This window comes from Microtus oregoni, unplaced genomic scaffold, assembly GCF_018167655.1.
Source record: "Microtus oregoni isolate MIOR12 unplaced genomic scaffold, Mior012 000011F_ref0000422, whole genome shotgun sequence".
Lineage (NCBI taxonomy): Eukaryota > Metazoa > Chordata > Mammalia > Rodentia > Cricetidae > Microtus > Microtus oregoni.
In genome coordinates, this window is record NW_024543070.1 from 32,572,014 (window position 1) to 32,596,025 (window position 24,012).

A 24,012-nucleotide genomic window follows, 5' to 3' on the forward strand; every position below is an offset into this window, starting at 1 on the left:
CTTTGGATAGAGCACCTAGACGCTTTTGTAAACTACTGCCTTTTGAAGTTTTTTCTTTCCTTTCCCTAAGGTGTTTTTATGGTGTTTTCTTCTTTCTGAAAGGATAACTGGCAAACACGTTGGATTTCTGTCTCATTATGTAGAGGGAAGTAGAAGGTGAGCTAATTAAAGGGCACAGCATGGTTTTAATTGAGTAGTTTTTTAATATATAATCCTGAGTTGTCTCAAGACAGAAGGGCAAAGACAAGAAAGACAACCTTAATTATTTTCTAAATTATAGTTTCTTACAAATTGGAATAAGAATTTTAGATAAGGACTTTTTCTTAAAGTCTTACCAGCGAGAGATTGCAATTGCTATTAGCGACACTTAGCTAGATTAGCTGGGCTGTATCTGAATGCAGGTCGCGGTAGCTGTATGTCCTTGGGGACTTTGTCCTGATGGTTTGTTTAGTGTGACTTGTCTGCTCGCATCACTGTGTCCCTGTGAGCTGCACTGTGTTTAAGCACATCTCATTCCCAAATAGGTTTCTGTCTTTAGGGACCACACCCAGGAGGGCCACTCACCCGAGGAATGTAATTGTCTTGACTGTAAATATTTACAGTGAGCTAATAGATTTCTTTCCACTCTTGAGCCTGCTCCCCAGCTCCTCCCTATGTCTCTTTCTCCATCCATGCCATGAATGTCAAACGCATTCCTTTGGTAAAAAAATTTCATCTCCATCCTGATGATCATTTTTTTTTTTCTGAAGTTTTGTTACTTGCAGCTGCAAGTATACGACGTTAACGTTTCTGTCTCTAGGATCCAGGCTAAGGTCCGTTGCATTCTTAGCATCTTGGCATCCCCTCAAGGTGAAAGTGTAAAATCGCGTGGTGTTTCCAGCCGTACACAATAAATGCAAGTCTAAACAAGTGCAGTTCAGTTATAAGACCGCTTCTAGAAAGTGTGAAGACACACTCTCTACATACGTTAGTGTGTTTATGTATGCATATGTCAGCGTGCACACGGGGATCAGAAGTCAGCTTGCAGGACTCAATTTTTCTTTTTCCACTTTGTGGGTCCTGAGGATCGTGTTCAAGTAATCAGGCTTGGTGGCGGGTGCATTTAACCCCCAAAAGGTATGATTGAGGTAAGGCTTATGTGAAACCCGGATTTCTGTTATTTATTTATTTATTGTGAATTGAAAGTGAAAGAAAAAAGTCATGTAGTGCTGGGCTTGGGCCCGGGGCTTTCTGTAAGCTGAGCAAGTACTCTCCGACAAACATCCCTGCCTGGGCGTTCATTGCGAGAGTGCCATTACTCCCTACCGACAGCTTTGCGTCATGTGCACAGATCTGTTAACCAAGTCTTGCTGGCGCCTGCCTTTGCTGTGGGAATGAACCTCTTTTCTGAATGGAGTCCTGAAGGTTTGGCTTTGTGATGAAACTGGTTAGCATGGAATGGGCTTTAGGGGACATCTAGTGCAATGCTACCTCTTTAAAATGACAGAGCTGGGGTCCTGCAGGCTGGCCCAAATGGGGCCTCCCAAAGAGGATCTCCTGACTTAGCTCCCTGTCTGCTCAAGGGAGTGTAACACCTTAGTCAAGGCATTCTGAAATCTGTCAATTTACTGATTTCCCAACAGATAGAAATTAGGAGCCTGCTTTGCAAACACCACAGAGAATTAAAGCTGCCAGCCTTAAACTGCACATTGATGGTTGATTTTTCATATTTTGTGTTTGAGAGGAATTATAGTACTTTGAGTAACTAACTCATAGAAATAATCTAAGTGGCTATCAATTTTAAGTTATTCCTCTTTTCAGACACATTGAGGCCTTGTGGCACTCCAAAATGGTGACTCAATCCTGGTATTTTGGTGATCTGTAAACCCATCCTGGTGTTTTTGACCCAGTCCTGGTGTTTTGGTGATCCTTGACCCTATCCTGGTGTTTTGGTGATCTATAGACCCCATCCTGGTGTTTTGGTGGTATCTAGACCCCAGTCTGATATTTTGATGATCTTTGACCTTATCATGGTGCTATGGTGATCTTTGACTCAGTCCTGGTATTTTGGTTATCCTTGATCCTATCCTGGTGTTTTGGTAAACTGTAGACACCCCCACCCAGGAGTTATGGTGGCCTTTAATATATTTGATGTTACGTAGGGAATTACCTTTGTGGAGTTTTGGGTTTTAGGAAATTCGTACAGAATTTTAAAAAGTGAGTTTTGAATTATAGGATTGTTTCCTTATAATAAATATCTTTTGAAATGACTATGTTTATATGAAGTTAAGGAATTTTACCATAATTTTTGTATTTAGTCTTGTTCTGTTAGCAAGATGGATGTTGTCACTTAAAGTTTTTCCTTTTTATTTAAAAGTTTATATGTTTTTTGTGTGTATACATGTGTATGTGTGTGCACTCAAGTGCTATAGTGCACACATTGAGTTCAGAGAACAACTTTTGGGAATTGGTTTTCTTCTTCAACTGTATGGGTACTAGGGATCAAGCTCAGGTCGAGATTGGTGGCAAGCATTTTTACCCACTGAACCATCTTGTTGGCCCCTATTTTAATTTTTAAAAGTCCATTTGTTCCTAAGGTTTTTTGTTTGTTTTTGTTTTGTTTTGTTTTTCGAGACAGGATTTGTCTGTGTGGTCTTGGCTGTCCTGGAACTCACTCTGTAGACCAGTTGGCCTCAAACTCACAGAGATCCACCTGCCTCTGCCTACCTAGTGCTGGGATTAAAGGCATGCACCACCACACCCAGTGTCCCTAAGTTTTTAAAGCAGGAAATGGTCATCTTGTATTTTGTTTTCCCCTTTGGCATGGAGGTAATCGAGTGCACACTTTTTGGGTACTTTGCTAAGTCTGAATGTAATCTTACTAAGAAAATCTTACTGTTGCATGACCTCCTTTCTCTCCTTTGTTTTTCTTTTATAGCCAACACATACCTCTTTATGGTACAAGCTCGAGGTATCATGCTGAGAGAGAATGTGAAAACGATTGGACATATGATCAGGCTATATACGAATAAAAACACCACACTCAACGGGACAGGTAAGGCTGTGTCCCCCTCTGTTTGCCCTGGAAATTGCCCATCAGTGAACAAACCTTTTAACTTTTAGCTCCTTTACCTGATCATAACTTGCTGTTGAAGAGGGGGTTGCCTCCTGCACCACTAGATGATTAGCATCCCCTACGAAGTGTACTGCGAAGTGGGTGTCCTCTAAGTGTACCGCTCGCTAGGTTAGCATCCCTACTAAGTGTATTCTAGGTTGGCATCCCCTACTAAGTGTATTCTAGATTGGCATCCCTTACTATGTGTATTCTAGGTTGACATTCCTACTAAGTGTATTCTTGGTTGGTATCCCTACTAAGTGTATTCTAGGCTGGCATCCCCTACTAAGTGCATTGTAGGTTGGCATTCCTTACTATGTGTATTCTAGGTTGACATTCCTACTATGTGTATTCTAGGTTGACATTCCTACTAAGTGTATTCTAGGTTGGCATTCTTACTAAGTATATTCTAGGTTGGCATCCTTACTAAGTGTATTCTAGGTTGGCATTCCTACTAAGTATATTCTAGGTCGGCATCCTTACTAAGTATATTCTAGGTTAGCATCCTTATTAAGTGCATTCTAGGTTGGCATTCCTACTAAGTATATTCTAGGTCGGCATCCTTACTAAGTATATTCTAGGTTGGCATCCTTATTAAGTGCATTCTAGGTTGGCATCCCTTACTATGTGTATTCTAGGTTGACATCCCTACTAAGTGTTCTGCTAGATTAGTAGGACTATCATTTACTTTTGGATGTACTTCTTTAGTAATTTTCTGACCCTTCAAAGAACCAAAGGCGGTATTTTGTGAAACTGGAAATCAGCAACTGCTCGTTGTTGTTTAGATGTTAACTGAAAGTGGACTCTCCTTTAGACTCACACAGGCTAATGTCATTTGACTCAACTAAGGATTTCTGATGGGAAGTACTTGGTGTTGGTGGCTTTATTTCCCTGTTGTGGAAATAAAGTGTCTCCTGGCATATTATGGGATGTCACATTGCCAAGATCCATGATATTCCCTAGAGACACTCTTAAGATCTTTGTTTTAAGCAGTTAAACATATTAAAACTCTTTGTGTAACAAAGAGTAAACACACTTTAAAAAAAGCCCATTTGTTCCTGAGATTTTTTTGTTTGTTTTTGTTTTTGAAGATAGGATTTCTCTGTGTAGCCTTGGCTGTTACTCTGTAGACCAGGTTGGCCTCATCACCCCTATCCCCCACCAGAAACCCCTGTCTCCCTCCATAGTTGGCTTTAAACTGTCAGGTGGGTGGGAGAACATGTCTAAAATTTCAAGCTGATAGGTGTACTTGTGGAGAACCCATCCTGCTCATGTGCTGGTTTCTTTGTGATTCCCCGGATCTAAGCACTCTTTCTTTTCTTTCATCTTCAAACCTTAATCTCATCTAGAAAGAGTGTCTCAAGGGAACCGGCCTTTTGCAAGCACAGGACACTCTCAGTAGTCACTGGTCTCCTGCCTTAAGCTGGTCATATTCAAAGTTTAGACATGGCAGGAGCTTCTGCAGGCCACGTTAGTTGGGGAAGTTGACTCTGAGGATTTTCACTGGAAAGTCCATTCAACTGCAGTGTAAAGTATGTTGAGGTTACTGTATCTGTCTGTGTGATACTAAGAATTTCATGTATCTTTTCTCGCACTCTGGAATATGAATAAGTTTTATATGTGGGTGTTGAGTTTGGCTGGGAGCAACGATGACTTGAGCAAGCAGATGTTCCTCATAGCGCCCTGCAACAAACAAGGAAATTCTTTCTTCCCCTCTCCCAGCTATGGTTTCAATAAAGATGAAGTGACTAGGGGATGCTTTCACAAAGAGTTTCTGCTTTTGTGAGCCTCTTAGAACCTTCCGTGGGAGTTCCTTGCTGATGGGAAATGTATTCTTGGAAGACACACAAGACATTCTTTTCTGGGTGACGTCTTGCAAGCTGATAACCCGTGGCTGTTGAGGAAGGTCCTGAACACAAACCACAACATGTTTTTCTTTTTTCTTCCCGCTCCCCCCCATCTGCCCTTCCACATTACTTCCTAGTTAACGTATAGCCCAAAGTGGCTGCCAGGACTCCAGTCAGCCACCTTTCTGCTTGTACTTGGTTCAGTGGGGGGTGGGGTAGGGTGGGGACATCTCTAAGAAGATGTCACAAAAGTCCCACTGTGTCCTTTTACCGCTCACTGACCAGACTTAATGGCTGCAGGGTGACGGGAATGAAGGTGTGAAATGTTCGGCTGTGGTTGTCACCCAAGGGGATGGGGAAATAGAGTCTGTGTTGGCAACATTAAGGCCGCACCATTTAGGCAGCGTTTATTGAGCAATTAGTATAGATTGCACATGAGTAGATATGGGGGATGCATTGCCAGAGAAAACCCTTTAAGTGAGGAGCCTTTCAGGCTTCTGGGAGAGATGGAGGCATGATTACTAAAATGCATCTAATTATTTTTGCAAAGACGTAGATGATGTAATTTGCCAAAATTAAAAAAGAGGCCAATAAAATGTACAAAACTATAAGTGAGCACTCCAAGAAAACTGATTAATGTTTTTAATTTAACATGTGAAGGTAAATTGGTCATGATTATTTACGTCTGTTGGCTTCAGGTTTTCAGGACTGTGTCTGGCTTTCAGCACCATTGAGTACAAACAGAATACTTCCGTGTAGAAACCGTACGTTCTCAGAGTCACGTGCTGCCTTTCTGAACAGCCTATGGAACTGATGAAACAAGGTGTAGCTATTGGCCGTGAATAGGTGGTCAGAGCTGTGTGGGGTAGAGACGATGGGTTCATTAGAATAAACTTTGTGCCCTTCCTTACTTAATGGGTGCTTCAAGTGAGGTTATCAACTCTAGGCATCTACCCGTGTTAGCGACAAGCACATCAAAGCTCTCTCTACTGGAGTTCCCTGGCACCTTCCAAGCTTTCCTCTTGCAGAAGTGAAGCTGTTGAGAGGCGTCCTTTGGTCGCCTTCTTTTCTCTGTTCTTTCCATTTGAAAGCAGTGTTGGGACCTGCCTAGCCCCTTTTCCTTTGGAGTTTTCCATTTCTCTGGGTGTGGTTCTGGGAGTGGGGAGGCAGGCAGGTTGCCTGGAGCTCCTTTGGTTTCCATCCATTCATTAGATGAAATAATGTCTGCCTCGCACAGAAGCTGCGGTGAATCTCAAGAGTGTCTGTCCCACGTAACCTCTGGAAACTGTTCAGGGCTTTCAAAGTAGTGGTTGCTCCATGGAGGGCGCTCACTCACTTCTTTCACAGGAAGAAAGGTTGTTGGAGGGTTGTTGGCATTGTTTCCAGAGCCTTAAATCACTCAGGCTGCTTTGTCAGCCACGGTGGGTTTATTTGCAGTATTTCCTTGGATGCCTTAGGTGTCTTGCTTACCATGGAAGTTAAAGATGACTTTAGCTCAAAGTGATGCTCAGGCTAGTGGTTCCAACTGTAGTTAGGCTTGGCTGAAGTGACACCAGATGAAGGGCTTGGCATCTTGGAAACACTTAGGTGAGTCTCTTAGTGACCTCTGCCCTTCATTGTCATTTACAGCATTGTGGGTGAGGACAGAGACATTTGCCTTGATGCACTTAGAAACTATAGTTTGGCTTTATTAAAATTGATGAACGTAATGATTGTATTCTTTCATGAAATATGTAATTAGTCTACGCTTCTTTTGGTCCCCAGACCCCCCTCTAGGGAGTGATGGTTAAATTTGTGTTATAGAAATAGCCAGAGAGCTTGAAATGTATGGGAGTTGGATATGGGTCTGTAGAATCATAGAATGTGGAAGAGGAGAGGCCCAGGTATTAGTGACAAAAATTAATCAAGTATGCAGAGTATCCGATTTAAATTAATACATGACATCAAGGAGTTACTTGGGGGGGCTGGAGAGGTAACTCACTGGTTACTGAGAGCACGTGCTGCTCTTGTAGAGGACCCCCACCCCCCGTTCAGTTCTCAACACCCACATAGGGTGGCTTCCAACCTCCTGTAACTTCAGCTCCAGGGGATCTAATTCTCTCTTCTGGCCTCTGCAGGCACCCACTTATACTGTATATTCGCTAGCTCTCTCTCTCTCTCTCTCTCTCTCTCTCTCTCTCTCTCTCTCTCTCACACACACACACACACACACACACACACACACACACACAAATAAAAACATTGGATAAAGAAGGAATTCGGGTGAACTAGACATTGTGGCCATACTTGTCCTCCCAGCACTTAGGATGCTGAGGCAGAAGTGTTGAGACAACTCCCAGGCCAGCCTGGGCTACATAGTGATTTGAGTTTCAGGCCAGGCCATCCTGACTAGAGTAAGACTTTACCACAGACCACACAGACAAAAATATTACTTGAGAGCTGTATGAGAAACCTAGTCATTTTCGGCCTTAGTATTATTTTGAAAACTGAGTTTGGGGAGCACACACAAAAGCAGGACCCAGGACAGCCTTGCTTTCTGTTTCCAATGATCGTGCACGGGCATTATGCAGTAGGTGCTAAGAAAAATGGACGCGATCAAGAGCAGCCATTGACAGAGAGCTCGAAAGCCTTTCTGACAGTGTGTGCGGGAGAAAGCTGTGAGGTGAGCTTGTGCAAAGGGGTGGGCGGGAGAGAGACTTTGTTTTAACCATTGAGCTCATATCAAGAAGCCGTCTGTATAAAACGCTTTCTTCAGTTTTCAGTCATTTCTTATTTTAAGGTAGGAGAGGATTATGATAAAATAGTTTCTGTCACCTCTCTCTCACTAAGCTTTCTGCTGGCTATCACTAGGTTTGCCTGGGCTGCTAGGCACACAGTGAGCTGTGGTTATGAAGGGTTCTGGTCTCCCTTGCATCTGTTTCTGTTCTCCAGTGTAGTGTGCCTTTTAGAATATGACTGGAATTCTGGTAATTATTGTATGTCGACCAGAATTTTTGTTTTATCCCCCTTTCTGGAACCTTTGGAATCCTCCCCTCTTCCTCTTTACCTTCCTCCTTTCAAAGCACAATTAATAAAAACTCAGAGACAAATATTGGAGTTCAACCTGAAGATCCAAAAAGCAAAGCAACCAGCCTCTGCCTCTTACCTCAACCTCAATCCAAAATGGAGACCCTGCCTCCAGGAATCTCAGAATGAGCCTGAGATTGAGAACTGTCTCCTCCCATTTTATAATCCTCTCTAGTTCTGGGATTAAAAGCATGTACTGCCCAGTTTCTATGGCAACTAGTGTGATTATTGGAATTAAAGATGTGTGTTACCCCTGTCTGGTCTGTAAGGCTGACCAGTCGGTCTGTTTTACTCTCTGATCTTCAGGCAAGCTTTATTTATTAAAATAAAAAGGAAATGCCACTGCATCCTTTAATCTCTTTTCTGCTGTCAGGTTTTACAAAGACCCCTCCCTTTGTCTTCTCTTAACGGTTTGATTGAAGTCATGACTGTGGGCACTTAGGCCTCCGCTTCTGTGAAGCACCCTTTGTGCTGACTTCTGGGTCATTTGTGCCCCTCCTGTTTCTAGTTCTCTTTCTCTCTACTTTCTAGGAGATTGCTTTGATCTGTTACAAACGCTTGATATGGTTTAAAACCTTTTTCATAAACCTATCTGTAATTTTTTTTAAAGAATTCCTTTTGTTTTCTTTTTTAATTTTTGTTGTTCTTGTTCTTGTTCCTACTGCTATTATTATTATTTGTTTTTTCTTGAGGTACTGTCTCTCTACATAGTTCGGGCTGTCCTGGAATTCACTGTGTACCCCAGACTGGCCTCGTACTCACTGATATCTACCTGCCACTGCCCCCTGAGTACTAAAATTAAAGGCATGTACCAGCAAGTCCAGTTTGTTTGTTTTTCTAACCATGGATCTGAAATAAGAATTCCTTTCCTGTCAAATAAAGAAGAGAACTTGGGTTATATTTTAATAAGCAGGAAATCTGTTTATTGATTAGGTATAAATCCAGGAGTTTGACAAAGACCTGCTGAAACCCATAGCAGCAGTGCTAATCAAGTATTTGTAGTGGAGACAGAAATTTTTTCTTTTAAAATTTTACTTTTTTTCTTAAAGAAAACAACATTCATTGATTCTTTGTAGATTTTACATCATGTATTCCGATCCTGCTCATCTCCCCATCTTTCCACATCCTCCCTCTTCCCTTGGAGCCTCTCCCCAAACAAAACAAAATGTAAAAGAAAAGCCAAAGATCAAATATAACAAACACAACTAGAGAGAGAGAGAGAGAGAGAGAGAGAGAGAGAGAGAGAAGAGTCTTCTCTTGGAAGCTGTGGTGTGGTGTGTGTCCTGGTGAGTCACACAGTTTACTCTTTAGTTTGTTCATCTTTCCTTGCAAGTGTGTATGACCAGGAGCCACCTCGAGGTCTCTGGCTTCTGCTACCCCACTGATAACAGGCTCTCTCTTGGACTCCTCTTGGATATCCTGTTGTTGTCCTGTGTCGTGGAGATCCTGCTGTTTTGGAACTGTAGGTTTGTTCCCTTCACATGCTCCAACATAGATGAGGTGGATGTTGGGTGGGCCAACTCCTAGCCCTGGTTCTGGGCCTGGGAGGTAGCTGGGTTGGTCCCACCACCAGCTTACCCTCACCGTTGCTACCAGGGCAGGCTTTCCAGCACTGCCTCATATAGATCGCCCAGTGCCCCCTGCAGCAAGGAGCTCATAGGCCCTCAGATCTGGGACCCCCACACTTACACCACCAGGGCCAGATCTACTGGTTTACCCAGGTGAGGTGCAGGGCTCCCTCTCCTAATTGCTGTAGGGGACACAAGAGGGTGGGACTCAGTTTTCCTGCTCTCCTGCACTCAGAGCTGGCTCACCTACACCTGCTACAACAGGGTCAGCTCTAGTGTGCTGCCCAGGTGGACTATAGGGCTTGCTGTCTTGTGTGCTGTAGCTGGTGAGGGGCAAGGGCATAAGTGACCCTGGGCCCAGCTCTCTTGCCTGCTGCAGATAGCAGGGTCCAAGGAGGCAGGGCACCTTTCCTCACTCCTGCCACTGCCTTGGTCCTCAGGGCCCCTCACTTGAGCCCGAGAACCATTTTGTTTCCTTAAGATTTGATGTAGGTGGGTCATCTGTCTATCTGTTTCTTTCATTGGTTAATTAATAAAGAAACTGCTTGGCTTTTGATAGGACAGCAGCTTAGATAGGCAGAGTAGACAGAACAGAATGCTGGGAAGAAGGGAAGTGAGGCAGTCGCTATAGCTCATCTCTCCAAGATGGAGGCAGGTTAAGATCCTTCCTGGTAAGCCACCACCTCGTGGTGCTGCACAGATTATTAGAAATGGGTTAATCAAGATGTGAGAGTTAGCCAGTAAGAGGCTAGAGCTAATGGGCCAGGCAGTGTTTAAAAGAATACAGTTTCCGTGTAATTATTTCCGGGGCTAAGCTAGCCGTGCGGGAGCTGGACCGGAGCGCAGCCTGCAGCTCCTTACTACAAAAATTTATTTTTATTTTTGGATTATGAGTATGTGTGTATATCTGTGTGGGCAGATGTGCGTGTAAGGGCAAGTGCCTTCCACAGGAGAAAATAGTGCTAGATCCTGTGGAGGTGGAATTACAGGGGTTGTTGAGTGCTAAGAATTGAATTGGGTTCTGTGGCAAGAGCAGTATATGCTCCTAAATTCTAAGCCATACCTCCAGCTATGTGCAGGCTCTTAAATCATGTTTAGAGCACCAGTCCTTCCCATTGGGCAGAGCAGAATTACTTGTAGGAAAAGAAATTATCTTAAAACTATGCTGTGCATTTGATAATCCAGATACGTTTTTGTAAAACCCCTTGAAAGAATGCGCCTCCCTGGACTGGACAGCCCTGTTTTATGTGGAGTCTGGTGTCACCCTCAGATGCACGAGGAGAAAGCATAGAGTTTGGCCCCCAGAGGGTTTCTGTGATCTTGGTCTGCCTTTGGGCATATTAAATGTGGCTGCTCTATCTTTCCTGCCCCCTGGCTGAGAGTAGTTCCCTGCCAACTGCTTTCCGGACTCCTCCCAAGAGCAGCCTGGGGAATCTTTCCCAGGGGCTTCCCATATTTGGGTGCAGTGTGTTTATCGTGCTAGGCGTGCCTGGCAGTTCAGCTGATGCCTCAGAAGTGTGCTCCTCAATTCTTAGTGTGCTTTTCCACAGAGGCCTCTGGGACTGAACCTTCTGTTTTGGACTTCTGTCTCTTCCTTGGCTTTGGATCCAGAGCCTTTGTCCATCTCCTCAGCCTGTGAGAATCCTCATCAGGATAGTGGGGGACCAGCCTCGACAAAAATACCTTGTCAGGGTAGAGGTGTGAAGATTCAGAAATATAGTAAAGACTATGAAGATGCAAATGAAAACAACAGAGAAACATAGGATAGTATTGGGAGGGAATTCCATGAGTACTGAAAATTCACCCGTGTTTAATTTTCAACTGCTTAAAATACCCCTGACCCCAAAGATAGGAGTGAGATGAAAAACTACATTAACACGAGACAAGGATATGAATAGACCAGTCGAAGGTTGTGGGCTACAGCCACAGTTAAATATTCTATTGCTAGAACAAAACAAGTCATGTTTACACCCAAGACCATTCTGTAGGGAAACCACTCCCTGGGTGGAATCCCAAGTTATCTCTATAAAGGAAACTAGAACTTAGTTGGATTCTTAGACTCTTGTTTGAGGTCTGTTTTTGGAGTACAAGGTCTAACTATTAGCCACACCTGTTGACAATAACCTTGAGAGAGCAAAACTCTCTGATCTACACTTAGGTGGGACCTTTGTTTGAGCTAGAAGCACAATAGCCTTAGAAAAACTAGAGGTAGTTTCCAAGTCTCATATTTTCAGGTCTCCACACAGGACCTTCTTTCAGTGGTCCGGGGAAGGTACTGAAACCCTGCTCAGAAATGTCCCCTGCCTCCCAGTCTGCAGCCCACCAACTCTGTTTGATGGCGACCATTTCTGTTCTCAGGTGGTGCTTGGCTTGCAGCGGCTCTTCACACACCTTACATCCATCCTAACGGCATTGTCCCATGGGCCAGAGGGTTTAGCTTTTACAGTGTTTGCCTTGGGGCTGGTGGCGGATGACTGTAGGGGCATGTTTACATTTTCTGTGTCCATGGCTGGATGTAGCAGGCACAGCTGGTCGACAGTTATTTCTGTTTCTTATCTCCCTTCGCCACTCTAGGCCATCTTCCTCCACACAGCAGGAAATGGGCACATCCTGTCCCTCAGATTTGCATTTCGCCTCTATCCCCTAGAGAGTAACTAAATTGTGGTCCTGGAGTCCATGTTCAAATCCCATGCCTGTGACTGTCACATCTTGGGTCAGGAAGTCAGTCACTCACTCAAAGCTAAAGCTAATGAATAGTTCCGTGAGATTATTCACTGTAGGCTCTTGAGCATGTGTGTGCACGTGCGCGTGTGTATGTAAGAGAGAGTTTGTCTAACATGCATGTCTTATATGCACTTTCTCTTATGTGTATACACGGAGGCCACAGGTTGGCATCAGTTGGGTGTTTTCCTCTGTGCTGCTCCACCGTCATTTTTTGAGACAATCTGTCTTACTGAAGCTGGGGCTTGTCGTTTCAGCTGACCGGTCCTCACACCCTGGGCTGTGTTTGCTTCCATCTACCTATCCCGGCGCTGTGTTTACAGACGTTTACATGGTTGTTGGGGATCTGAACTCAAGCTTTCATCCTTGCCCGGAAGACCCTATCCATCCGGCTGTCTCTCCAGCCCTCTTTAGTTAGTTCATCTTTTTGAAATCTGAAAATGCCAATAGTGGATAGCCAGATGAGAAACCGAATTGTCCCGTTCTCAAATCGAGCACATGCTGTGGTGAGATTTGAAGGCAAGCATTTGATGGTACTGTAGGCCATTGCTCGGTGTGTGGTGGAACTTGGTGACCCTAAAGAAAATCGACCTTATTTAACAGTTCCAGGATCCCCAGAAGCTTCAGCCTACTGTAGAGTAAGAATGTGGCTGACTAGTCGGGAGGTGGTGGCACATGCCTCTAATCCCAATACTCAGGAGGCAGAGGCAGGAGGATCTCTGTGAGTTGGTGGCCAGCCTGGTCTACAAAGCAAGCTCCAAGACAGCCTGAACTGTTAGACAGAGAAACACTGTCTGAAAAAAAAAAAAACAAAAAACAAAACCAAAATAAAAGAGAATGTGACTGACTAAAGGCTTAGAGTGGGCTGTTCCAGGAGAAAATTGAAGAGTAAGCCTTGGGTTCTCTTGGCTGAGGTCCAGGAGACGTCCCTGTACCCCTCTGCTCTGTACTGAAGTAGCAGTGCACAGATGGTATGGCCACTATAAGGGGGAAGGAAATGTTGTTCCCCTAGGTTAGACCTAGCCATGGAGGCGGGGGAGCAGATGCCTTCTGGCTGCAAAGGGCACGGCTGTGTTTGTGTGTAAGATGAGGGCCTGCTGCTCTCCGCACCTTTCCTGGGAAGTCCTGCAGAGTGTCTGGCCCAGTTCAGGTGTGCTCTACTCAGATTCTTGCCAGGTTGTTGCTTGTGCATGCTTCTGTGTTGCAGTATACGGCATGCTGCAGCCCGCTTCATGCTGGAGGCAGAGAAAGACAATGTTGGGTTGTAAATTTCTTCTCTCTCTCTTCCTCTCCAAGATTATCCTGAAGGCAATAATTCAAGTGACTATCTTGTTCAAACAACAACGTATCTTCCACAAAACTTCACCTACTTACCGAACCTCCCCTGTCCAGAGAAGCTGCCTCATATGCGTAAGTGGGAACTCATTTCTTTGCACTGGTGGATTGTGCCCTGATCGTTTCTTTGCACTGGTGGATTGTGCCCTGATCGTTTCTTTGCACTGGTGGATTGTGCCGTGATAGAAGATCAAAAAACATGGGTCTGAGATGTCATCAGGTGGATCATTATTGTGGGTGCTGACATTTTTAATATACTGCATGATTTTTTTAAAATTTTTTTAATTTAATTTTTTTGGAGGAATACTGAGCACTGATTTTGGTGGTGGATGGTTGAATACTAAAGAAAAATGCAGAAGAAAAAAAAGATAATGAAAAATTCCTGCATTTCTCCTTTTTTTTTTTTTTTTTTTTTTTTTTTTTTTTTTTTTTTTTTTTTTTTTTGTAAAGGCGTGGTTTCTCTGTGCAGCCCTGAGCTCTGTAGACCAGGCTGGCCTTGAACAAAAAGAGATCTTCTTTCCTCCGCCTCTGGAATGTTGGGATTAAAGGCGTGCACCACTACTACACCGAGCTTTAACTTTTAAATTCTCATAAAGCAGATGAACAAAGAATAACTAATATGTTTTCTCTCTTTGGATGATAGACCATTGTAGATTAAGCCAAAGTCTTTTCTCCCACGTCTCCCCCATGAGTTCCCCTTTTCTTCTCATAAATGTTTGATGTGTGTACATCAGAGCACTGTAAACTTAGTTTTACATAGACAAATGGAAAGAGAAAATCCATAGTTTCAAAGACCTTAAGAACTTTCCTACCCAAGAAGCTATCTCCAGTTGACAGTCGCTTACAGAGAACAAGTCTGTTTTCTCTAATGGAGTCCTCCTGTATACACACCACTCTTAAGGGAAGGGCCAGTGCCCGGGAGTAGGTGGCCGGTGTGAAAATGAACTCAGTGCTCTTTATTTATTTGCCTTACAGTTTTTCGATTAAATATCATATTTTCCAATTTTGTGATTTTCGTGGAATTTCTGTGTGTGCAGGTGTCTGTGTCAGTACACATTTCTCATGCTTTTCTTTGGCTCTTTTTACCCCTCCTGTTTGTTTCTTTGTTTTGTTCAGTTCTGGTTGCTGGTTCTTCTTTTTGTTTTTAAATTAGAGTCTTGTTTGTTTAATGAGAGAGAGAAAGAAAAGGTGTGGATTTGGGTGGATGGGGAGGACCTAGTAGGAGTTTAAAAGGGGAAACCATGACTAGAATATAGTGTATGAAGAAGAATCTATTTTCAATTAAAAAACTGAAAAAGAAAACAACCAAAACCAAAAAAATTAGATGGTTGTCTAAATTACATGTTACTCTGTGACCTGGATTTTAGCTTGTTTTTTGAGAATTACCCATGGTCTTCTATGTAGATCTGTATAAACATGCCATGTTTTATTTTCCAGATCTCACCTGATGGGCAGTTAGGTGGTTCCCACTACTCTCTTTTTTAATCACACAACTGGAAAACAAAAACGCCTTCTATCTTCCTTGTCTAGAGAACAGTGTAGCCCAGCCCTTCCTGCTCCTGTGTGTCTGCACACTTGAGAGTTGACAACTCAGGGGTTGCTTGCTGTTCCAGCTGCTTGAGATTTTCCAGTTTCTTCCAAGTTGTTGCAACATGAAGGGCTTGTTTATATCACTTTGGTGTTGGTAGATTTTGTGGCTTTTCTAAAAATTTAGTTATTTATTTTAGCTATGTTGTGTGTGAGGGCTTGCTTGTGTTCACGGAGGTCAGAAGACAGTATCCGAGCTCCTGGAGCTGGAGCCACAAGGGTGGTTGGGAGTTTTCCCGGATATGGGTGTTGGGAACCCCCAGTAGGAGCGGGAAGCATTCTTAACCTCTGAGCCATTCCTCTCCTTTGGGATATATTTTTTTTTAAGTGATCAAACAGAAAGAGTATCCCATTATTTACATTTTTGCTTACCTCCTTACTAGTGGTTTGGCTCTCTGCCCCTCGAGCCTTGGCCCTTGGTGACTGCTGGGTCCTGTTCACCTGTGACAGATATTGATATTTCTGAAGTGACAGTTGTCAGTTGTGTGTGCTTTGAGTGTCTATTCACAATCCTGGGATTGCTTTCTAATCCTTCTTATGAAGTCCTTTATTTTGTGAAGTTCAAATTACAGTTTTTAAATGGGTCACTCTCTAAGACTTTGCTTTTTTTTTTTTTAAAGAAGGCTTTTCTTACCTCAACACTGTACAGATATACCTTTATTTCCTATTAACGTTTTGATTTTGTTTTCACATTTTGCATCCGATATGTAGTTACTATAATTCAAATATGTACTATAATTCAAATATATTTTTTAAACATCTATTTCTAGCTGAGATGCTATCTTCCAGCTCTCAGAAGCTGCCCTCCTGTTACTGCCCTTGGCCTCCACTTCTCTCTCTCTCTCTTTTTTTTTTTTTGGTTTTTTCGAGACAGGGTTTCTCTGTGGTTTTGGAGCCTGTCCTGGAACTAGCTCTTGTAGACCAGGCTGATCTCGAACTCACAGAGATCCACCTGTCTCTCCCTCCTGAGTGCTGGGATTAAAGGCGTGTGCCACCACCGCCCGGCCTCCACTTCTCTCTTTTATGAGTAGTCTCCTATGCTACTTCGTGTCTTGATTTTATGTACTTGAAGATTTAAGTAAACTTCTTTTCGAGTGCTTATTTATCCCCATGCTCTATTGACCTTAGTATTTAAGGGTGCTTTTTGTTTCTTTGTTTTTTGAGACAGGGTTTCTCTGTGGCTTTGGAGCCTGTCCTGGAACTAGCTCTTGTAGACCAGGCTGGCCTCAAACTCATAGAGATCTACCTACTTCTGCCTCTGCTGGGATTAAAGGTGTGCACTACCACAGCCTGGCTTAAGGGTACTTCTTATATCTTTATTGAGGAAATTGCTCTCTGCAATTAAACTCAGGACCTCTGGGAAGGCAGCCAGTGCTCTTGGCCACTACTCCATCTCTCCTGTCTCATAGCTTTTTAGTTCATTGTTAGTAGATGCTGTAACGAACACAAAGGAGACAGGCTTTGTTTGCCACATGGCTTAAAAAAGTTCTAAGCTTTAAGACTCCCTTTCAGGACTCAATTAAAGACGCCACAAGTAGCTGGCGGGCTAGAAATCCGAGGGTAAAGAAGTCTACTCACAACAGGTTCCATCTGCCCATAATTCTTTATTCTTCCCGCTTCAGTCCATCATTTCTCATTGTTCCTTCTTGTTCCCCCATGTTCCACATTGTTCTTAGTTCTACATCATTCTTCCTTGTCATAGAAAATCAGGTAAGAGTTTTCACAGACACACACAGATCCATGGGGGTGGGTAGTACAGGTCTGGTGGATTCCTTAAAGGAGAAAGTAAGTTAAGAAAGGAATTAAATCATCAAGGAACTCTAGAGGGGAAGGTTAGTGTGCTATACTACATTTATAGGTGGTTTGTAAGGAACTAAAGAGTTTATTTTCAGTAAAATTGTGAATAGGGCACAGAATGTTTGAATCAGCCCTCCACTTCTTTTCTCCCAGTATACGTAGAGCCTGCGAGGTAACCAGGCAACCTAGGGGAAGCTGATGGCCCTTGATCAGATAGCACATACACTGGACACTGTAATTTCTATGGGTCTAGGTCTGAGTTAGACTTAATGCTCTAAGTGAAGGAGACCCAGGCCTCTAAATTATCAGTTCTGGGCTCTGCTGTAATCAACCGTTCTGATCGTGGGTGTTGAAGGGAAAAACCAGAGTAGCAGCATGGACAGGTAGTAATTCTGTGTCCTTGGAGATCTGTGAATGTCTTAGATGGGATATTCTTTGCCTGTACCCTAAACTCTGACCGAATGCCTACTAGCAAAGGTAACTGCAGGAAGGCAGATCTCTGCGTTTACCTGGGGGAGGGGAATGGAGGCCTAGCACTGGGAAACTGTTCTGAACTGTGGGTATTAATTCCCAAAAATGTAATCCAAAGGTAGTTAGCTACAGTGAAAAGTCTGCACCAAAGGACAGCTACTTATTCACAGCAGTAACGCCAAAAAGCCTTGCCTTTTGGTTTAGCCTTTACCAGGTCCCTTGGTTCTGAGGAGTTGCTTGTGAAAAGATGGCCGAGCAATTACTGTATAATGCGGTGGCTTGGAGCAGAAATGGAGGGTGCGTCAGAACCACCCAGAAGGTTCTGTAGAGCCCTGCGTCCCTCTGAGTTTCCTTTCAGTGGGGCTGATGTGGCACTGGGAAATTTCATTTTAAAGTCCCAGGACCCTGCTGATGCCGATGAGGCTTGGTATAGCAGCCTCCCGACCTAGATCCTGACCTCACCCAGGCTATATAGAAAAATTGCCTGGGGAGTGAGCCTCTGTCCTGTTTGGGCACAGCCCATAAGGCTCTGGTTTTATTGATCTAAACTGTGCCCTGGAATTAGCAAAATAAACAAATGAGCAAGAGAATCTGATCATGCTAGCTCTGTGTCCCACGATGAGAAATGATGAGAAGTGACTCCAGTGGCCTCCTCCTCTGTCATTTGTTAGGACAGCCTTGTTTTCCCAAAGTAAATGTTTTTTGTCTGTGCAATATTGAAGCCAATGGGAAGTGTTCTGTTGAGTATTGATTACAGTAATTTCCTCTTCATGATTTGCATATTCAGGGAATTATGATCAGCAGTTGCAAGAAATCCTTGTCCTTAGTTTAGTGACCATTTTCTTCATTAGTGGTTTATGGATACTAATTAAACAGTTTGAACGTGTCTGCCTGCCAGGCCCTCCTTCCTGCCAGCAGCCCTCTCCTGCTGTCCTAAAGCTCCCATGGGGCGGCTTCTCTGGCTTGGTACTTGAGTTCAGCTTGGCTGCTGTGGGCTCCGGGGCTGCCTCTCCACTGGGCTGACAGCTACCTGTGTACAGCAGGCTTCTGCATGGTTCCTAGCTTAAAACTGAGCACCAATCTCATGTCCAGGGAGTCAGGGCAAGTGCCTTATTTGACAGAAAATGTAGATATGTACAGGTGATATTTCAGAATGGGAACTCTAAGAATAGCCAACATAGTGAGGTTTCTGCAAAGAAGGTCCTTTGAAGAGAGAGAGAGAGAGAGAGAGAGAGAGAGAGAGAGACCTTTGCTGGTCATGTGACGCTGCCCAGGGCATCTCTGTATCCATCTGTACCACCCGGATTGCAGTGCCACCTTAAGTGTGAATGGGGATGAATAGCAGTATGGCGTGGGAAACTCAACCAATACTGATTGAATTCCTTCCTTCTTTCTCCCATTTTTTTCTTTTTTTATGGAGCCAGACTTTGTAATGACCAAGGGGATGAGGCATGTGTGTCATCCTGAGGCTTTATACCTAGCTGTGCAGCCTTAGAACAGCTCCCTCCGGCCACAAAGAATAGCGCTATGTGATGTCTGAGTGCAAAATCTTGTAGTATACAAAATAATTGAATATAATACCTTTCTAAGATGTTGGATGCAAAACATTAAAATATGAGTGATAAATAATTTACTGTAGCTGCTAGCTGTGATGTGAACTGATGTTGGTGTGCTGGATTAAGGGAGTATAAGTCTCCCTTCCGGAGTCTTCTGGGGTCTCCCTTAGTGTTGCCGTAGGATGGCCAGTCCCAGATTTCCATACTGTGGAGTGTGAATTTCAGCAGTGTTTGGTATTCGATAGTGGCCAATCACACTGCAAAGTCTATCTTGATTTGTGTTATTTGTATGAAGAGGGCGAGCGACTATATCCTTGCTATTTAATATTTATAGGCTTTCCAGAGGGCGAATCCACTCTCAGCTCTTTTGAATCTATATTAGACTCTTGGTGATAACCAAGCGAAGTAGAAATCTGCCTTCCCAGAGCATAAACACAAGTGCTTAGCACGGATGTTTTGATTTTCCTGTGGGGCATAGCTGGAAAATGTCAGCTGTGCATGCTGCATAGCAATGAAAATGGACTTAACTTCCGTCCGATTGTCTGATTGCCACTCAGATAGAATGCACCGGCAGTGACTTTTCCTTATCCTGTCCTTGCCCTGATAGTCCCCATACCTGCAAACCTTACCAACACAGGAGCTTGCTAAGATGGATTTTAATGAGTGGATTGAAATTCAGCAAAGGGGAAAAGCAAGTAAACTTTGGAGGAGCTCACATAATGCTTAACGCAACAAACTGTCAATCATGTGGATGTCTGCTGTAAAGGGAGGGGGCTCTCACATGAGCACAGCTAGTGCGATCCAGCAGAACTGGGAGGAGCAGGCAGCACCCAGAGAAAAGCAGTGTTCTGTCTTCAAGGTGAGGGGAGAGGCGGAAAGGAGAGAGCTGGGTCTTCAGGCCAGTCCTGCAGGAGCTGAAGGAACAGCCTGGGGCTGTTCCCGCAGTGGGGAGGGTGCTCCAGCTGGAGGCGCTGAGAGTGGGTGACTCTGAAAATGAGGCTGGAGTGGAAGGGTCTGTGGATGCTGCTGGGGAATCCGCAGGCAACCACGAGACGGCTTTCGAGGGCGAATCTGGGGCCATTGAAAGTCAGGAGATAAATGATAGACTAAGTCTATTCTTCACAGGGGTGTTCAGATGAGAGTTTCAGAGCGGTTAGGGAGAAGGTGGAGTCAGGTCACTGGTGAGGCATGTGGCAACCTTGGCCAGATGTCATATCTGCCTAAAGGTTGTCTCACTTGGTGCTCCTTTACTGAAGCAATAACTCAGATAAGTATCACCGTGGAGAATGGGGAAATTCAGTGGGGCATGTTTTATTGGGAATTTAGGAGACGTAACTTGGGGTCTGAATTTTGAGAGGAGCGTGGCTGGAAATAGGAAGTGAGACAGAAAGCAGGCTGAGGACTGGGCTCTGAGAGGCCTGCAATTACGGGGTGAGAGGTGATTAATAGAGGAAACTGAGAAGGACACGTGGAAGTGAGAACAGAGTCCCAGGGATCAACTGTTCCCGACAGCAGGTGGAATGAGGAACTGGGTAAAGGTCGCCGAACTCAGTGAGTGCAAGATCTGTGCCAGCACCCAGAAGAGAAGTCATTCAGGGTTATAAACCTGGGTGATCTTCAAACTTAGGTTTTTTGAGACAGGGTTTTCTGTGTAGCCCTGGTTGTCTTGGAACTCCCTCTATAGACCAGGCTGGCTTCGAACTCATGGAGATCCTCCTGCCTCTACCTCCCGAGTGCTGAGATTAAGGCGCACACCAGTACCGCCCAGCTCCAGTCCCTCTTTTCATTGGTTTTAAAAAAAAAGTTTCAAATCTGTTCCACCTGGATGATTTTAGAAGATACAAGTTTACTGGGCTAGAGGATGAGAACGAGGGTCCAGAACCTGGCTGATGGGTTCAGAGACCAGGAGAGCTGCTCACCAGCGTGGCTGGAGGGCTCAGAGACCAGGAGAGCTGCTCACCAGCGTGGCTGGAGGGCTCAGAGACCAGGAGAGCTCCTCACCAGCGTGGCTGGAGCACTGCAGGGTCCAGAACCTGGCTGGTGGGCTCAGAGACCAGGGGAGCTGCTCACCAGTGTGGCTGGAGGGCTCAGAGACCAGGAGAGCTGCTCACCAGTGTGCCTGGAGGGCTCAGAGACCAGGAGAGCTGCTCACCAGTGTGGCTGGAGGGCTCAGAGACCAGGAGAGCTGCTCACCAGTGTGGCTGGAGGGCTCAGAGACCAGGAGAGCTGCTCACCAGCGTGGCTGGAGCACTGCAGGGTCCAGAACCTGGCTGGTGGGCTCAGAGACCAGGAGAGCTGCTCACCAGTGTGCCTGGAGGGCTCAGAGACCAGGAGAGCTGCTCACCAGTGTGGCTGGAGCACTGCAGGAGAACAGAGAAGAAGGCTGGGAGATGTTGAAAAGAATGGAGTCTGTAGAGAAACAGAAGGGACACAGGAATGGCCTCAGGTTGATGAGCTAGCTGTGGGGGAACAGGGAGGCTGGTCCTCAGAGACTTCATGGTGGACAGTCCCTGTGGAGATGAATCTAGAAACTTTAAGGCCTTGCTTCCATGATGTTTGGTGCAATTAAGAGGTCTGTATATGCATGAGACAGGGGTGGGGGCCGTAGGAAGAGGAGGCAGGAAGGGAAGGAAGGAGAGAGGAAGGGGCAGAAGAAGGGAGGGAGAAGGTGGGGGGGGAGAGAACACAGAAAAAACAAGCAAGGAAGGACCAAGTGCCATGAAAGGTTGGAACGGAATGGAACGTGGAGTCAGCTAATCACTAATTAAAGGTGACTCACCAGATAACCAGGAAAGGCTGCCAGGGCGCTCACAACATGACCCTTGTGTTTGGATGAAGGTGGATGTGTTGGAGGCCTTAGATGGTATTGTCACCTCATGCTGGGTTAATCTGTAGTTTTCTTCAGTGCTTTGTGTTAGGTGGCGAATTCTGGTACACACAGCTTTTGCTTCAGAGTCAGATTTGAGTCCAGGTGTGAGAAATGCAGAGCGGAGAAGCCAGCATTGGTGAGGGTACTGTGAAGGGACTCAGGACATCCGCTGTGTTTCCTGGCTTCACGGAGGACAGGTAATCAGCCGGGCCTTGTTCAAACCCAGGCCTCCACCAGTCAAACAACACAGACCTCTAAACAAAGGTCTGGGTTCTTTGTTGCAAACCACACTGTATGTGGCTTAAGAAGACAGAATCTATGGAAAAATACTAGAAGATACTCCAGGAAACCTGGGTGGCCAGTTAGATTGAGAGTTAGAGGAACACAAGCAAGGCCCAGCCCACCCTGAGAAGTACCTCTTGGTGCCGCTTGGCAGAGCTCACAATTGCCCTCAGCCACACTCAGATCTGGAGACAGACTTGCCATTGCTTGGTGCCCTCAAGCCACCATGTTTATGGCAAGGCATTTTGCAGAGTAGCCTGTCTTTATACTGTTTATTGCTTTTCAGTCTTTTGTAGTCACATGACTGTCTTTTCCTGAAGGCTGGATTCTAAATTTTTCCTTTGGGAGGTCAGACTAAGCAGCCGAAAATATACACAAGTAGAGCTGGTAGCCACAGACATGACCCGTGGGCATCTCTTGACACAGAGGTGTTGACAGTGGGGCCCAAAACGTACATTTTTAACATGAACACCCCCTTCTTTGGCAAATCTTTTTTTATGAGGCTGGATACTGAGGTGATATTAAAACAGGAAAAAGAAGACACTATAACCAAGAGGCCATGGAAGGAACTTGCAGGAAGGGAAAGAGGGTGAGAAAGAAGGAGGCTACACGGGAGGGCAGTGGATGCCAGAGAGTGATCAGGGCAGGAGGCACTTGTCAGGGAACGGAGCTGTGAACCGGAAGGTGGTGTGGCTGCGGGCATAGACTGAAAGGTGTTGTTTGTGGTGCAAGGAAGCAGACAATTTGGCGAGAGCGTGAGGAAGCGTGTGGATGCATTCTTCATGCTCGACTTTGGAGTGGTGGGTTTGGCAGTGTGAGAGTCTTGTATTCCATACAGTTTGCAAGCAGGAGAAGGGTCTCTGTGAGGTGAGCCAGAAGGGCTGACGATTTGTGCAGACCATTGGGGCGCATGCATGGGGATTTCCTAGTATGTGTGTTTCTCCAGGAACACATTTGAAAAGGAGAGGCAGACGATGAGCTGGATTTTCTTGATTTCATTTGTGTAGTGGCTTTTTGGGAACAAAAAAGAAGAATTGCATTTAATGTACACGTTGAACCCTATGCCAAAGCAGAAAGGAATGACAGATGTGTCTCAGAAGCAAGGACAGAGAGCAGCAGTGGTGGCAGCTTATGTCCCCCAAGGGAATTCTTAGCCTTTTTATTGTTGGGGGAGGAGAGGGCAATTTGGAAGCATCTGATGAAAGGTGTGGGTCCTCCTAGGAATTCCCAGAGTTTACAGGGGGATTACAAGGTAGAACCGAAAACAGAAGCCGTAAAGGTTGGCTGGAGGTTCAGTTAGTTGGTATTTTAATTAGTTGATCAGAGCAAGTCAAGGAAAAATACAAGCAAGAGAGAAAAATGGGCATTAAGAATTGTGTTCTGTTTAGATTAGAAGACAAGGGCCTGGGCAGTGATGGGGTCTGCCAGGCTGGATCATTTACACATGCGATGTTTTTGGTACAAGTGGTTTTAGAGATGTGTAGTAGCACCTGATTGAGTCAGAGAAGAATACAAAAGCACAAAAGAAAGGACATGGGGTACAACAGCTTACTGCCACCATGCATGCATCCACCTACCCACCCATCCATCTATCATCTATTCATGCATCCATCTATCCATCCACCTACCCACCCATCTATCCATCCACCCACCCACCCCTTTCATAACCCATATATTCATCCATCCATCCACTCACATTTATCCACCCACTCACCCATCTTCATATCTATCTATACGTCTACCTATCCCATCCACCCTACCTCCACCCACCCACCCCTTCATCCACCAATCTACCCATCCACCCACTCACCCATCTACC

General features: G+C 44.9%; 1 protein-coding gene across 1 annotated transcript in view; it reads left to right on the plus strand.

Moving 5' to 3' along the window:
• Positions 1–24,012, plus strand: part of LOC121453396 (beta-1,4-galactosyltransferase 6) — a 68,478-nt gene that overhangs the window by 17,650 nt on the left and 26,816 nt on the right. Inside the window, exons 2-3 of the mRNA XM_041660140.1 lie at positions 2,918–3,034; positions 13,593–13,706. Of these exons, the coding sequence (XP_041516074.1) occupies positions 2,918–3,034; positions 13,593–13,706 (231 nt within the window). The remainder of the gene's footprint in view (positions 1–2,917; positions 3,035–13,592; positions 13,707–24,012) is intronic.